We start from the raw sequence: 18,035 nt of genomic DNA on the forward strand, positions 1-18,035 counted from the left end.
AATATACCACATCCACTGGGAAACCAGAATCTATGTAAGATGTCACTCTCTCCAGAAAAGTCAGCAAGTTCGTCAAGCAAGACCTTCCTGGCACAAAACCATGCTGTGTCCCTTTTATTAGATTACAGCCCATGAGATGCTTAAGGATTGCATCCTTAATCAAAGACTCCATAACCCTGTTCACCACTGAGGTCAAACTTATTGGTCTATAATTACTCGCAAGTCTTTTTGATCCCTTCTTAAATACAGGGGTCATATTTGCCATCTTCCAATCTTCTGGCACCTCTCCTATTTCGACTTTTCCTGAATATTAAACTTAGAGGATATGCCACTGTCCCTCAAATGTTCTTTAGTACTGAAGGATGTATATTATCCTTACCAGGTGATTTTTCTGAATTCAGATCCTGTAATTTCCTCCTTATTCCCTCGAGTGATAGATCTACATCCTCCAACATGTGTTCCCCATCAAACAGTTGTCTGGGACTCATTTCCTACCATTTCCTCAGTATATACTGTTGAAAAATATTTATTCAAGATCTCTCCCATTCTCTTGTCATCACTAACAATATTTCCATTTTCATCCTCCACGGGTCCAACACTTTCCTTAACTTTCATTTTACTGTTGGCATATCTGTAATATGCCTTTGGATCTGCCTTTACTCTCCTAGCTATCCATTCTTCACACCTCTTTTTGGATTTCCTTATTAACTTCCTTGCTCTCTTCATTGCATTCTTGTAGCTCACATAGTCTATGTATCGATCAGTCTCCTGGTATTGTTTCCACCAGCGGTGCTTGTTTTTCCTAGCCTTAAATATTTCATTATTCCACCATAGTGGCTTTCTCTTTCTTTCCTCACAGTTGATTAGAGGTACATACAGTTTGACAATTTTGTCATATTCCTCCACAAAATAATAATCTCCACATTTCTGAAACTGACTTACTCTGAAATATCTCCTTGCATTTAATTTTTGCGATTTCTCTTTTCATTTCCTTGTACTTGGCTTTCCTGTAGTCATAGTAATATTCCTCCCAGGTTTCTTTTCCTTCTTAAATATTTATATCAAAGCTGCATATCTGCATGCAGATGGGGTTGTGTTGGGCTAGTAAAACTGATAATCGGGTTACATTTCATTAAGAAATAAAAAGGGTATTATTGTACTTTTAGTGTGGGCCCTGCCTTTACTGTAATTAATATATACCATGTTTTAGGCTATACCAATGAGGAACATTAAGCCAACGAAAGTACGATAAAAAACAACAACAACACAGCAATATAATAGCGCACTTCATCCACTGTACTTACCTGTGGAGGCAAGATATTCTTAAGATGTTTGATATTCATTCTGATTCACAGAACACAGACTTCATCTACATCCTGATCATTAACTTGCTAAGGACATGAAGAAATGCATTCTCTCCGTCAAATTTCGAGCTGGAATGTCTAGTTACCTTCACTGATCAGTCAGAATACCAACAGTGAAATAAACCTTTATTATGAAGCATTATCTTAATATTAGTCAACCAAAATAAGCATATGATTAATTAAATAATATATATATCTGAAAGATACTATATGTAATCTTGTATATTGAAAATTAAAGACAATCGTACAAAAACATGGGAGAGGGGGGGGGTGAAATCATCAAACAAAATGTTGTAGGTAAAGGAAACCATATTATCATACTCTGCGAATAGTTTCGCCGTCATACTCATAACACTGTTATTATCAGTAATCAAGATTGATATGACCTTTTTTTTTATTTGTCAGTCCCTAAAATCATGGCCCTTTTTTTAAGATGGGAAAGGAAACTTATTAGGAATGTGCCAAGATGGCCGTTAACTTACGTCAGAAAAGTTGCCTATGTTTGCCCTCCAGCTGCTACAGAGGCCATCCTGGACCCCTAGCGGTGGCATCAAACAATGCGTAACAAAACAATGGATAAGTAAACCTCACTTGTACCCAGAAAATGCATATATTTGCGCGGAGTTTTGGTACGTAGTATTTCGTTTAATAGTAAACTGTGTCTTGATATACCACAAAGCACAATGTGCAGCAGAACACGATGGTCAGGAATTGGTGATTATTTTTAGGGTGTTGGAAGTTTGTAGGATTCCAACGTGAGTGTCATGGACTCGATGGCTGTAAAACGAGTGAAACTTAAAAGAAATTGGCACAGGCGTAGTAACAGTAACTCAGGCTGTGGCTGGATGTAAACCTTGCTCGTACGTATTTGATTTTTAACGATGAATTTCCCCAACTTGCAATTGAAGGGGTTTCAATCGTGTGTGTATTACAAAAATATTTTGCTCCATTAGATTATTAATGCATATCTTCAGTGACATTGTGTTGTAGTTAGTGTTCTTCGTGATGTGGTATTGATGAATTTGTGGTAGATGCCAGGGTGATGGCATTTTCTAGAATTGCTGTTATTTGATTTCATGTAATTTCAATGATTTTTGCATTGGTGGCAGAAACTAATTGGGAAAAAACTTGCCAGTTATTTTGTGGTGTCACTGTTGTGTTTATTAAGCTCAGGATGATTAGTTTGAGACTGGAATTTCTTCTCTAATGAGGTGGACCTGGTTCTCCATGCCTGGTTTAGGAAGATTGAAACACCTCGTATCTATGAGATCACTGGGGCACTCAGCGGGCCTACCTTATGAGATCGGACAAACAAGATGCCTAGGAAATCAGTTCTGACCCATAATCAAAACACTGGGATGGAGGTTGTAGCCACATCATAAAGTGTTTGTGTGCACTAACTCCTGGACATGAGGATCTTTATCAAGCTGGGTGAGCCTTACACATAGCAGTAGCATTTTTTCTTCAGGAAGTTACAGGGCTTCATTGAAACTGCTTTGGGAGAGAAATAGCTACCCAGTGAAAAAGCTGATGATATCAGCAGCCATTTTGACAGCACTGTTTGCTTATACACACTTTTTTTTTTTTTTTTTTTTTTTTTTTTTTTTTTACATGTGTCCGACTCTGGGTAAAGGCCTCAGGGTCTATTCCCAAGTCCCAGTAGTCCTCCTTGGGGCCCAGTAGTCCTCATATATTTCCGCATGTCACCACTTCGTCGCTAACACCCACCATCCATATTGAATACATGCTAGGGCTGTCTCATACAGTACTGGTATTAGTGGAGGTATTTTTACGACCTGTTGGCGGGTCATCTGGTAGATCAAAAACTTTGCTTTTTATGAAATTCAAATCTTAAAACTTTTCCCTGTCCCAGCCAGGATTTGAACCTGGGTCCATTAGGACTGCAGGCTGCCTCTCTACCAATTCTGCCACCGCCTTTCCCAATATACACTATGCATGTGCCATGTACCATACAGTACACACTATATCAATGTGGTACAAGCTGCATACAATCTATGCATATTTTAAACACACCATGCAGGCTACACATGTGCTATACATTCACACCATACACACTGTGTACATGTAATGCTCAATATTTATACTGGTAAACATTATATATGTGCCATTCACACCATACCTTGCATACTGTACCCACCTAACACTATACATACCAGACATAAAGTACGGCACAATACATACCACACAGCATGGTCATCATACACTGTATGTACTATATACTGATATCGTACATATAATACACCATATAGAAAACAATACACCATGCACACCATATACTGTACCATACATTGCACCACACACCATATATAACATGCACCATGCACACCATACATTTTTTTTTTTCTGTATTTTCCCTTCTCCCTTCCTATTTCTCCCATCTTTCTTGTCACTTTTTATTACTCTTTTTCATTTTCAAGTGACTTTAAATTGAATGACAAGCCTAATGGCTTTGTGTAAGCTAGGAAACCATTTACAGTACTGGGTGGTACCCATATAACCAACCAAATGTGTTCCCTACATTTCAGGAAGTGGGTTGGCAGAGGGTTAGTGCCTGTCCCCATAAAACAACTAACATACCTCAAACAGCCACCCCTTATAGGATTATGGTGTCTGGCTGTAGGTAGACAGACATCATACTCTATATGCAGCATATGTTATCATGCACCATACACTCTATACACCATATTCACATTATACCATAGACCAGGAGTGTCAAACTTATGGCCCAAGGGCCAAACGTGGCCCTCGGGATGGTCATAAATGGTCTGCGAGATGACGGTAAGATTTATCAGTCCTTGAAACTATAATTGTTTTGAATGAAAATATGATATTGTTAAGCAACAGATAATTCATATATTACCTTTTATTCATCTATCTATCTATTGCCAGACACCACAATCCCGGAAAGGGTTAATAATGGTCATAATTTAATTTAAAATAAAGTTGCTAGTAATATCATTTTTATAAAGGGAAACTTTTTGTAAATAAATATCACGAATCCATTTAAAACTGACAATGCAGCCATTGCTGGTATCTGAAGACATGAGCTGCTAGGCCCAAACATTTTAACTGTCACAAAAGACATGGAGAAACAATGTACGGCAGCACTACATTGATTAAACCTTGCCGCTTTTGTAACGAAATCGTGAGTTACAGTATACTTTGCTTTTTAATAACCCAGTTAATCAAACTATGATTAAATACTGTATAAGCAGAATTGAGGTGTACCTTTGAAATAAAGTAGGGAACATCAAAACCGGTAACCACCACCTTGTGCCAGGCTTCGCTACTGTAGGCTATGCCGCCACATGTTCAAGTTCGTGTTGTGTGGGTGGTTTTATTCAATTATTTATTATTAAAGCCGTGTTTTTGTCGTCCGAGCTGGAGCTTGGGTTTTGAAGCGCATCTTGGGGCGCTTGGTTTCTGTCCGCAAAAACAGTCCAGGATACATGGAACTGAAAACTTTCGTGCCAATTGCAAAGTAAACAAGGGTGCGCTGAAGATCTTCTGATAAATATGCAACTTACATGTCCCCGATATATATATATATATATATATATATATACAGTATATATGGCGTCTGGCAATAGATAGATAGATATATATATATATTTTTTATGTGTCCGACTCTGGGCATAGGCTTCACAGCCTGCTTTCAAGGCCCAGTAGTCCTCCTACATACCGCACACCTCTACATGTCACCACTTCGGCGCTAACACCCAACGTCCATATTGAATAAATGCTAGGGCTGTCTCATACAGGACTGGTGTATTGGTATTAGCGGGGGTATTTTTACGACATGTCGGCGGGACATCTGGTAGATCAGTAAAGTCTGATTTTTATGAAATTCAAATCCTTAAACTGTTCCCTGCCCCAGCGGGATTTGAACCCGGGTCCGTTAGGACTACAAGCCACCTCTCTACCGATTGAGCCACCGCCTCCCCCATTTGTGCTGACCTGGCTCTATATGTCGTTAATATTAGCCACCTGCACCTTAATTTTATGTACATAGTGCTAATTTCAGGATATTTATCATTTGCGTGTCCTTGCTGACCAATCCCACTCTCCCCAAGCTACACCAAGACTGCACCCGACCACACGGGTGAGATATGAAGACGGTCTTGGTTTCGATGACAAACACTTGGTTTGGCTTTGTATTACTTTGGCCAACAAAAACAGGACAGCTTGGTTTCGCTGAAGATGGCTTCGAATCCGATCCGTCAGCTCGGATGACAAAAACGCGGCTTAATTTGTTTGTGAGCATTGTAAATTTTTAAAATGTAAAAAAATGTAATTCATCTGTTTATCTACCTTCCAGTCTCTCTCTCTCTCTCTCTCTCTCTCTGCTTGTTTGACTGTCTTTACATATTCTATAATAAACTGTAGCCCCAGATTAATGCATATTGATACATAAACCTCTTGTTATCAGTAGTGTCAGTGTTTATTAAATAAAACAAATTTTACGTGTGTAAGGTCACTAACTCTAAAAACGTATTCCTGGTAAGCCAGTAAGTCCTCATATTAAGCTGTAAACATCAGTCTTGCAAATACGTACAGGTATATAATTATATCTTTGCTGGCCCTCAAGACTGTAACTAAATTCAGAATTGGCTCTCGAAAGGTTTTGAGTTTGACACCCCTGCAGTAGACTATATGGAACTTAAACCATAGCTATGTACCATATTGGGTCAGTCCCTGCAAATGTCAGCCTTTAGTGTCAGTCTCAGAATTGATCAAAAATATTAACCCTTTGAGATTTTCGGCCCTCAACCGATTGTGTTTGTGCCAGATTCAGCCTGGCACACATAGAGCACGCCATCGCACAGCGATATTTGTACTTAATCGGCCACTGTGCACTAAGTTTTTATGGTAGACTAATGAATTTGGTACCATTTTAAAGCTGAATAGTTGCTCTTTATCATAGTATGGTTGAAAACGGTAAATACAACAGCTAAAAGGCCAATACAACGAGTAGAATTTAACCGAAAAGGAAAAAAAATCGCTCACCCTTCCATAGAAAAATATTTGTAAAAAAAAAAAAAAAAAAAAAAAAGCATTCAAGTTTCATGAAATTTTATAGCACCATGTCAATCTACAGTAAATTCCCTTTCTATTGATATATACCGTGCTCGTCAGAAGTATCGAGTGCCCTGCGTCCCTCCTACGAAACAAACCTTTCAACATTGAAAAAATATATAAATAATGTATTTTATTTACCTTTAGTGCTTCGTAGGGTATCCTTTACTCTTCTTCACGGACCTGAGACATTTTGGAAGTGAAAGGGCGAGGTTCCTGAGGTGCTGGAGGGTATTTTGTCCCAGGAGTCACGAATGGCAACTTTCAGCTTAGGCAGAGAGCTCACGTCCTTCCCTTGGAGATTCTTCTTGACAAGGTACCAGAGGTTTTCTATCGGGTTGAGGTCTGGGCTATTTCCTGGCCAGTCTTTCATGAATGATACCTTGCAGTCACGAAGCCAACTGGTGACCGATTTGGCCTTATAAGCAGGTGTACCGTCCTGCTGAAAAGGTAAATGATCACACAGAAACTCCAGATAAACATCCTGATTCACTCTGCAGTTCTTGGGAAGCACAACAAGCTTCCCCAAACCTTTACCAGAAAAACAACCCCATACCATGAGTGATCCAGGGTGTTTAACTGTGCTTTCCACGTAACGTGGGACAAGCGGGTCATACCTTTGCACCGGTACACACATGCTCCTCGGTTACAGGTAACACTAAACGTTGCTTCATCAGACCACAACACTGACAACCATTGCTCCTCACCCCAGTTAAGGTATTTGTTAGCAAAGGCAAGCCTACGAAGTTGCTGGTAACGTGTGAGAAGAGGCTTTCTCACAGGCCTGTGACTTGTGTAACCAAGTTCATGGACCCTTCGAGACACTGTGCGCACAGAAACCTCACCAAACACTTCCGGGTTGCTCTCCTTATTACCTTGCACTCACACGAGGATTAGACTCCACTGCACGTTTTAAAACATTAACAGACCTCGGGGAAGTTTTCCTGGGCCTACCAGACCGCGGGTTTCTTTGTGGGAACGTCACCACTGTTTTCCATTCGAAAACAGGCGCACCACCGACGCACTGTCGATCGAGCCACGCCAACCAATTCACTAATTTCCTTCATTTGGTGGCCTGCCTCCTTTAGAGCAATGATCTGTGATATGATTTCACTCGAAAGTTCACGGGTAAGGGCCATAAGAAAGTGGCAAAAAACAAAACACTGCAGGACACTTGGTAAAAAATGGTGCAATAAGAGAGGGAGACGCGGCAGAGTTCCTCTCTCTCAGGCAGCCCGTAGGCAACTGAGGTGGGAACCAACCAGCGTGTAGTAAGGCCTCAGGGTACCATGACGTCATGCTGGCGTCGCAAACATCTGGCTCAATTTGTAGTACCAAAAACGGGTGATTCTTTTTTGGCCATAAGTATTGCGCGCCCTGCCATAGGCGCTCGATACTTCTGACGAGCACTGTAGGTTATTTATGTTAGTTTTCACAGAGCAAAGCAAAAGTTCTTGCTGTCATGCTGGCAAATATTCATGCTGGTAATACTGATATTATTCATGGCAACAACCTATTTATTATGCATATCTCTCTGATGTGCTTGTCACTGTAAAAACAAATAGTTGGAAAACGGTAAACAGGATAGTGTATGTGGAACAAGGCCAGATTTGAGTTGGAAAACATGCAAAAAAAGTATATTTTTTCAAATGACTTGAATTCAAGTCATCAGAATCTCAATGGTTAGATTTATGATGACTCGAAAACGCGTCATCGGAATCTCAAAGGGTTAAAATTATTAGTGGTAGGTGGTGGCGACCATCATCCTCTCACTTGATGTAGTGCTGCCTACTTTTTCCGTAGCCTTTATCATTCTTTTTCTGTGCCTGCCCTCCTTTCTTCCTATTTCTCCCTTCTTTCCTGTCACTTCTTATTGCTTTTCTTTACAGGTGGCTTTACACTGAGTGACAAGCCAAATGGTTTCCTGTAAGCCAAGAAACCTTTTACAGTGCTGGGTGGTAACCATATAGCCTAACCGAACCACACATGCTCCCAACATGTCAGCAAGTGGGTTGATGGAGGGTTAGTGCCCCTCCTCGCAAAACAAATAACTCAAAGTCAAATGGCCACCTCTTACGGGATTATGGCGTCAGGCAATAGATAGATAGATAGATATACTGTATCATTTTAAAGCTTAAACATTGAATTTTATGAATCTAGACAGAACAAGTTTCTAAACTGTCTACTAAGAGGAAGGCATTAAAAAATGTTATACCATGTCATTGAAGAAAAGTTCATGTAGAAATTAGTGATTTCCTTATCATCATTGACCCAAGTATGTATTTGTTTGGAATGGTCATTGTTTTTTATTGAAACAGCATCTATTTCAGTTGTCACTGTCACAACAATTGTTTACATATACCTTGCAGTCAGACTGTGGCACGACCTTGAAGTGGATGTACTTTAGGAGTAACGTGTATGACTTTATTTTTTTTTTTTTTCCCCCGTACACAGCTTACGAATTGGAGAAACATAACTTTATATTATCAGTGGGCATCCTAGTGCCTTCCTAATGTAGCCCTGCGATATCTTGTAAGAGACTCGTTAGCCATGTGTTCTGTCACGGAGGGGGGTGCAAGGAACAGCGTGGTGGACTGAAGAGGTGAGACAGGCTGTGGCACAAAAGAAGAAAGCATACAATGAATGGATGAGAAATAGGGGTGTGGAAGAAGTTGAGAGGCGGAAGAGAGAGTTATATGTAGAAAGAAAGAGAGAGGTGAAAAGATTAGTGAGAGAGAGTAAGAAGAGAGTGGATGAGGAATTTGGAAGGAATTTGAGTGTAAAGTGGAGGGACTGTAAGAAAATGTTCTGGAAAGAGGTGAAGAGAGTAAGACAGGGTGGAAGTGAGGTTAGCAGGGGAGTGAAAGATAAAAATGGTAGATTACTAGTGGAGAAGGGAGAAAAAGTGAGCAGATGGAGAGAACACTTTAAGGAATTGTTAAACATAGAGGATGGAAGTAATGCGAGTATAAGTGGCTGGGGAATGGCTGGGAGAAGGAGGGAGGTGAGATGACAGGAAAAAATCAGTAGGATAGAAGTTGTGGAAGCAATGAAGAAAGTTAAATTGGGGAAAGCCCCAGGAATTGATGGAGTGTGTGGTGAAATGCTGAAGTATGGGGGAGAAATAGTAATAGAATGGATGTGGAAGATGTGCAGATTGGCCTGGGAGGAAGGTAGAGTCCCGGAGGATTGGAAGTCAGGTATAATTATTCCCTTGTACAAAGGAAAAGGGGAAAAAGAAGTGTGTGGTAATCACAGGGGCATTTGTCTTCTTAGTATAATAGGAAAAGTGTATGGTAGGATACTTATTGACGGAGTAAGAGAAAGAACAGGGGAATTAGTTGGAGAAGAACAAGGAGGCTTTAGGAAGGGAAGAGGTTGTGTAGATCAGATATTCATTCTTAGATCTTTAGTGGAAAAGTTTCTAGAGAAGGGAAAGAAGTTGTATGCGGCTTTCATGGATTTGGAGAAAGCATATGACAGGGTGGATAGACAAGGATTGAGGAAAGTATTAAGAATATATGGAGTAGATGGGAAGTTGTTGAATGCTGTGAAGAGTATGTAAGATGGTGCTAAGGCTGCAGTGCATGTGGATGGTGAACTAAGTGAATTTTTCTCTTTGGAGGTTGGGTTGAAACAGGGATGTATCATGTCTCCATGGTTGTTCAATCTGTACATGGATGGGGTAATAAAAGAGTTACAAGGTAGGGTAGTGGATGTTGGAGTGGCCCTGGTGAGAGAGGATAGTGTTTGGACACTCCCTGTACTGTTGTTTGCAGATTATACTGTGTTGTTGAGTGAAGACGAAGGGGAGCTGCAAGGCTTGGTGGATGAGTTTGAGAGAGTATGTAAGAAACAGAATCTAAAGGTGAATGTAGGGAAGAGTAAAGTGATGGTCTTTGAGAGAGGTGAAGTCAGTGAATGTACAGCGAGGTTGGATGGTCAGGAATTGGAAAATGTGAGTATGTTTAAGTACTTGGGTAGTGCGATGAGTAAGGATGGAGGTTTGGAGGGTGAAGTGCTTGAAGGGGTACAGCAGGGAAGAAAGGTTGCTGGTTCTTTGAAAGCAGTGATAAGAAACAGGGAAGTGAGCATGGAAGTGAAAAAGTTACTACATGACGGCATTTTGATACCAACTCTAACGTATGGAAGTGAAGCCTGGACGTTGTTGGAAGGACACAAGTCAAGAGTGAGAGCTGTGGAAATGAGTTATTTAAGAGGAGCCTGTGGAGTCACATGGAGAGACAGGCTGATGAATGAGGATATAAAGGAGCATTGTGGTGTGGATGGGGATGTGATAGGAAGCGTTATGGGGAACACACTGAGGTGGTTTGGCCATGTGGAGAGGATGGAGGGTGAAAGACTGACGAAGAGAGTGTATGTGAGTGAGGTGGAGGGGGGAAGAGGGAGGGGGAGGCCGAGGATGAGATGGAGGGATGGGGTGAAGAGGTATATGAGAGAGGGGGGTGTGAGTTGGGAGCAGGGCAGTGAAATGGCGGGGAACAGGGCGACGTGGAGATGATTTGTTTGTGGCCACCCCAAACGGGATTGAGGTGTCTGGCAATAGATAGATAGATAGATAGACAAACGTTGTATGCATAGTGTGAGGAACTTTACTGGAAAATGATGAAACGTTTCTCATGCACAGCTTTAAACAAGAAATCACTGCAGTTACATTGAATTCAGGGAGAGATGGGTGGGTGCAATGGGATGGGTTAGTGTCATGGATGGTTGAGTGAGCAGGGTGGGTGGCATTCACGGGTGGGGAGGGAGGGGGTGACTGCAGTTGGTGGGCAAGATGGGTCATTGGAATGTGTGGGTCACTAGGGTGTGTGGTGACACTGTGGGTTGCCAGGGTGGCTGAGAAGATTGTGTGGCTGGGGTGCGCTGCGTAGATGGTTGGGTTGGATGGGTGAGTTCAGGGTGGGTATACATGTTGGGTGGCATTAATGAATTGAGCTTGGTGGGTGGCATTCGTGGATGGGCAGGGTGGATGGCCGAGATCAGCTTGCTTGGTGGGTCACACAATGGCTGGGAAGGGTGAGCATTGGATGGGTTGTGTAAGCAGGTGGATGAGTGTATATGTGGCTCTCCATATGACAAGGCAGGAGTGGGACTTTTAGGGCTAGTAGTCATATAACCTGTCACTCTTAATTAGATTTTAGTACATCATTTAGAAGAATAAATATTTGGAATAAAATTCTACACAGAGGGGTCATTCTACTGAAATCTGCTAAAGCCTCAATATAATTATTTCTCACTGAACTGTAATAATACATTTAATAGCTGAATATTTTATATTAGTATAACATGCAGGAAGACGTGAGGGATAGCAAAGCTGCAGATCTCCGATCCATCTGCCTACCATATCGGTGGTTTTGTGGGGGTAAGGAGAGAGAGTTGGGGGGTGGATGTGTGCAGTTAACATGGCATCTGGTGGCAAACTACCCTGTCCCCTTATTATTATTCATTGCTGTACAGGTACATTATACAACCAAGAAATTGTTTAAACATTTTGAACAAGTCAGTGCCTGAAGAGGGCATGATCAAAGTTAATTACCGAAGAAAGTGGGTGCATCAGCAGAGTGGGTCATACTCAGTTTTATTGCCCTGACAACCCAGACAGAGATGAGATAGCAGAGGGTATAGTTGTGCAGGCTTTGTCAGCTCCTCAAGTACCGGTATCAAGAATGGTACTATCGCGATCCCTAGTTTCTTTACCCCCCCTGGCTCGAGGGACGTCAAAGCCAGGGCTGAAGAAAAGCCAGGCGAGCGGACACGGTTAGTCTAGCAGTCTGATGATGGTTCATGGTGACGGAATGACTCACACACATTAAGCACAACATCGTCACTCACGCCTACCATATAACCGCAGTCATGGAACGTGACTGAAAAACCTGTATTGAAATGTAACTGAAAAAAGATGAAGGCATTCATATCACTTGATGTGCTTTTTTAAAACTTCTCGATTTCCCATTCATTATGTGAACATGGTTCCTGTCCGAACTGTTTTTTTCAGTGTTTCATCTCGAAGCATGAAGTTAATACCAAAGCAGTGACTGGTCATGCTCAGTGAGTAGGAATTGAAAGCAGCAAGAAGATGTGCATAATACTGATACAGTAAAAGTCCAATTCTTCGGCATCCAATTCCCCGGCAAATTTGATATTTCGGCAGTTTTGAGAAATAGTCCCATTTACGAAAATCTCTGATCATTTGGCAGATTTTCCGATTTTTTTCGTCAGTCTTGAAATTCTCCATGAGTCCTTAGAGCCTGTTGCAGGACCTTCTACTGCTGGGGACTTCTTCCAGCAGTAGCAGACTCCAATCAACCCCTTCTATTGTACATATGTAATTAAGGAACCTACTATAAGTTTAGGTAAGTGCATGTGAACTTGTAGGCCTACTGTACCATTACATTTATATACAGTATGTTCACTAATTTCTTTATTTTTCATATTCATGTATAGTACTGTATTCATTACAGTATTGTACAGTATCAAACAGTATACAGTACTCTCTCCAAGCACATTTGTAATGATATGAGTAGTGATGACAGTGTTCACTGAAACATATAAGGTACTGAGTGGGTAGGGTTTTTGATAATTCGGCAATTTTGATTTTTCAGCACTTGCCTGGTCCCATAGATGCCGAAAAATCGGACTTCTACTGTATCTGCATAATGATATATCCCCAATATTACTTGAATTAGTTGCCTCACTGTTTTAATAATCACAGACTGCAAAGCTGCTTCAAAAAGGATAGTTCAAACAAGAGCAGTATTCAGATGATGCATGGGAAACCGAGAAGTATTTAAAAGTGCATTAAGTGATATGAATGCCTTTATCTTTTTTCAGTTACATTTCATGACAAGTTTCTCAGTCACGTTTCATGACTGTGGTTAAATGATGGGCTTGAGTGACAATGTTGGGCTTAATGTGTGTGTCATTCTGTCATCATGAACCAATATCAGACTGCTGGACTGACCATGTCCGCCAGCCAGGCTTTCCTTCAGCCCTGGTTTTGACTTCCTTCGTGCCAGGAGGGTAAAGAAACTAGGAATCGCGATAGTACATACATTCAAAGGGGGTGACTTTTCCCTCCTCGATCAACTAGTCTATATTGATGTCGCTTGAATATGTAGATATCGCTTAAAAAGGAATTGTCCTCTGGTTAGTTCATTCATTCATTGATCGTCTAATCTAGTGTTGCCCCATGAGACGCATAGGAACCTGGGGCTAGGCAAGTTGGTCTTGGCATTTAACCCTATCAGGTTTCTGGGCCGGGCAGATTACGTCTGTGCTAGAGTCAGCCACACTCATGCTGACCCACATCTTAGCTGTGCAATATGTTTCTTTGAGCCCTCTGTGTAAATCCACTTTTCATGATAGAATGTTAGTTTCGGTGTCTTTTTAAAGCTGAATAATTGTACATTATCATAGTATGTTCAAAAAAGGAGAGCAAAGAAAATAAAATGTCAAAATGATGAGGTGAAGTTAGATGAAAACCAAACATTTTATACCTTGCTGTAGAAAAATATTCGAAAAAAAAAAAAAAAACTAATGTAGATGTGAAAATCTAGTTTAAACCATGCAAAAATACAGCTACCGCAAATTTACTTAGGACCTCCCCCTACAAGGTATTAACCCCTTAACCGTGGGGCATCACTTTTGTGATGCTTGGGAGCAAGGAATCATACCACGGGGCGACACCATTGTGATTCTGTGTTATTTTGAATTCGCCTGGGCTTTCAAGTAGTGGCTTGTATCATCTATCAGTACTGCCAATGTCCAACACTAGTCAGCACTCCTAATCTCATCTGTACTCCCATCCATTGTTGACAATTTAGCCATTTCTCCCCATTCTTGACTCCCCTCCCTACCTCCCCTTCATTACCCTATCCTCTCGCCTGCCCTGCCGTGCTACGCTAAGTAAATCTTCCCCGGAATTTTTCACTGATTTCATCCATTGAAATAAGCCCTATGCCCTATTCTTATACCAAATAATATATACAAGAAAGAAATAAGGTACCAGTAAGTGAGAGTGCCATACACCTAGAATTGGCAAATTATCACCCGACAACACCTCGCATGCACTCATTCGCTAATTTTCGCTGTTTATTTCCCCTTGAAATATGCCGTATAATCTATTTTCGTAATAAAAATATATATAAGAAAGGAAGGGAGAAGCCTAAGTGATATTTACATTCACCTGGAAGTACCTAATTATTGCTGGCCACCACACTGTATTCTACCCTAAGTAAATCTTCCCAGAAATTTTCCACTGATTTCATCCATTGAAATAAGCCCTATGCCCTATTCTTATACTAAATAATATATACAAAAAAGAAATAAGGTAAGTGATAGTGCCATACACCTGGAATTGGCTAATTATCACCTGACAACACCTCACGAGCACTCGTTCGCTAATTTTCGCTGTTTATTTCCCCTGAAAAATGCCGTATAATCTATATTCGTAATAAATATACATATAAGGATGGAAGGGACAAGCCTAAGTGATATTTACATTCACCTGGAACTACCTAATTTATTATGTATTGTCTTAGTTTCCTGCCAGTCATTTCATTGCTATATATTAGCAGGTCTCACAGGGCTGAAGTTGGTAGTATTGCACTCACCCTAGCCAGGCGGCAGGAGGTCACTACTTGCTGCTTTTTAGCCCCATGCAAAGGGCCCTGTGACCTTTACCTCCTACTAAACCTCGTGTGGAAAGAGGTAAAGGGCTGACAATTGATAGAGAGTGACTACGATCTTTTTATTGAGTAAAACAGTGCAAGTGGAATTGTAAATAATGTGTAAATAATGTGTAAACAGCAAGTGAAAGCAATGAATGTAAATATAAGTGAGCAGTGGAAAATAGTTTTATAAGTTACTTCAAGTGGCAATGCATAACACAGTGTAAATAAAATAGATATGTAATTAATGTAAATAAAATAGAGAACGTAAATAGAAATGTAAATGAGTAGTATTATAAGAATACGCGTATATATACTGGGAGTAATGAAAGTGAAAGTTTCACTCTAGCATGTATGAATACTGTGAGTTATGAGAGTGAAGGTGAAAGTGACATTCACTCTCAGTGCTAGTATTCAGGACGAGAAAGTGAATGCTACGTATTTTACTGAAAGAAACTGAATCCCTACAGTGACAGTAAACAACTATTACTGAAGGAAACTTATGGTTAAAGACTGTAGATATATATAAGTGTTATATAGTAACAGAAATATAAACTGTGAGTGTTTTTATGAATAATAGACAACACTAGTGGTGAATGATCAGAAGTGGGATGGTCATACGCCCTTGTAATTTTCATTGCTTTCACAGTGTTTTTTTTTTTTTTTTGGGAGTATGGATTCCAAACTATTTGAGAATCATAGAATAGTGTTTCTAGTGATAATATCAGGCTGTGGTAATCATATTACGAGTTGTCGGTAAGTGTAAAGTGGAGACTTCGTTACCCAACTTCAGAGGTCTCCACAAGTCCTACAGTACTCGACGAAGGCTCAACAAACACCCAAGGAGAAAGCTGAAGGTATGTGCCATAAGTATATGTGATTTTAATATTCTAGGACTAATAACTGATTTTTGGCAAATATTTTCAGAGAGTCTGTCGGAGTGCGAATATGCTCGCGGGAGCCGCAAGTCAAAGCAAAACAAGCCCGCGGTTTAAGGGTTAAAAAACACAGAAATCATAGTATATCACAATGTTTGTTCATGAAATGCCATTCATTCATCATTCATTCATTGCCAGACGCCATGTATCCCAGACGGGGTGGCCAAGGGCTCAGAGTTAATTGTTTTACAGGGAGGGGCACTAATCCTCCACCAACCTCACTTGACACGTAGGGAGAACGATATGCCAACAGCATCTGGTGTTCCCAGGCGGTCACCCATCCAAGTACTAACCAGACCCAACGTTGCTTAACTTCGCTGATCGGACGGGAAGCGGTGTACTCAATGTGGTCATTAATGTGAAATCATGTTTTCCTTGTTTTTCAGGACCAGTTGGATGCGTTTTGTCATGGAATCACGTAGATCTCTATAGTAATCTATGGACATTTCTTTGTACCAAACATTTGTCAGTTCTGTCTTTAGGTTGTCCAGACTGTGTCTTCTTCTCTGCCATGATTTTCTTCATCTTTTCCTAGCAGTTTGCTATCGGGTTTAGATCCAGACTGTTGCCAGGCCAGTCGAGGACCTCAATCCGATTATCCTGGAACCATTTTTTCACCTTTCTTGACTTGTGGCGTGGAGCTGAATCGTTCATGAAAAAGTCGCACCCATGAATAGCAAAAAAGTTTAACAAATGATCTTTCAGAACTTGAATGTACAGACCACCATTTATCACCAAGTTCTTAGGAAGAAAGTAGAGGCCTGTCTTTCCCATTTCACCTGAGAAACACCCCCATACCATTGCTGATTGTGGGTGCTTAACAGTCGGCACCATGTAAGCAGGGTCATATCGACTATGGGAGGCAGGGCAACGAACCTTGGCAGAACGCACCTGGAACACTTGAAATACTGTATGCTTTCATCAGAAAAGATAACTTTTCTCCACTTATCCGATGTCCAGTGTGCATACTTCTTGACAAACTGAATGCGCTGCTTCTTCATGCAGTCAGTGAGAAGCTGTTTCTTGGCTGCGGTGCGGCTTGGCAAACCCAACTCCTTCTGCAAACGAAGTTGGATAGTTCGAATTGAGATGTAACAGCTGGGGATGCATTCTCTTCAATTTTGCTGTTGTCAGTCGAGGATTCTTGATTACTTCCCTCTTCAGAGGCATATCTGTACCTCAGGAAGTCGTCCTCTTCTTTCCATTGCCATGTTTGTGCTCTGGTACGACATCAGGTGGCAGGCCACACGCTGCAGCAAGAATCTTCATGACGGTCGAGTTTGCGCGTCCAGTACGTTCGCAGATCATGTTGACAGGGACATTATCCTGCCTCCATGCAATGATACGGACCCTCTCATCCCTTGAGCAGTACTTTCCAGGCATGGCAACTCAACTTTAGGAAAATAACAGGGCAAACAGTAATGCATATGAATAAAGAGGGAGATGCAAGCTCAGAGCAACGGGAACATATGCTCCTATTCTCACTTCTGGGCAAGCACTGACGTGCTGAGTGTTGCACCACCTCCCACCAGCACCAGAGGAGTTGCTAGTTACTTCTTGCTCAAAAATTTCACTTGGTAGAGGTGGAAACACAAAGCAAAGACAGACAATGCTTCCATAGCACTTCTGTGTGAAGGTCCTAGGTCAGTTTGCAGTGGGTGTATAATAAATTACCTTTACAATGATATATCGATAATTGCAATTTTTGCATTTTGTTGTGCAGTGAAGTGAATGGAAAAAGATGCACAATAGTCTCGGCCGCATATTCACTTCACAACGGTTTTCTTTGATCGGTCAGTGTAAATACACTTTTTATGGTAGGATGCTGGTTGTGGTGTTATTTTGAAGCTGAATAGTTGTACTTTATTGTAGTATGTTCATAAAAGGAAAACAGAGAAAGTCAAAGTGATGAGTTGAAGTTAGGCAGAAACCGAAAATTTTAT

General features: G+C 40.9%; 1 protein-coding gene and 1 pseudogene across 1 annotated transcript in view; both read right to left on the reverse strand.

Moving 5' to 3' along the window:
• Positions 1-1,406, reverse strand: part of Oseg2 (intraflagellar transport protein Oseg2) — a 133,457-nt gene extending 132,051 nt beyond the window's left edge. The window contains exon 1 of the mRNA XM_080274706.1: positions 1,305-1,406. Within this exon, the coding sequence (XP_080130832.1) occupies positions 1,305-1,343 (39 nt within the window). The 5' untranslated portion in view covers positions 1,344-1,406. The remainder of the gene's footprint in view (positions 1-1,304) is intronic.
• Positions 1,407-16,336: 14,930 nt separating this feature from the next.
• Positions 16,337-16,456, reverse strand: LOC145402995 (5S ribosomal RNA; annotated as a pseudogene).
• Positions 16,457-18,035: the final 1,579 nt, after the last annotated feature.

The sequence above is a fragment of the Coenobita brevimanus genome, chromosome 59 (genome assembly GCF_032717465.1).
Source record: "Coenobita brevimanus isolate Jiangsu-jjx chromosome 59, ASM3271746v2, whole genome shotgun sequence".
NCBI classification, from domain to species: domain Eukaryota; kingdom Metazoa; phylum Arthropoda; class Malacostraca; order Decapoda; family Coenobitidae; genus Coenobita; species Coenobita brevimanus.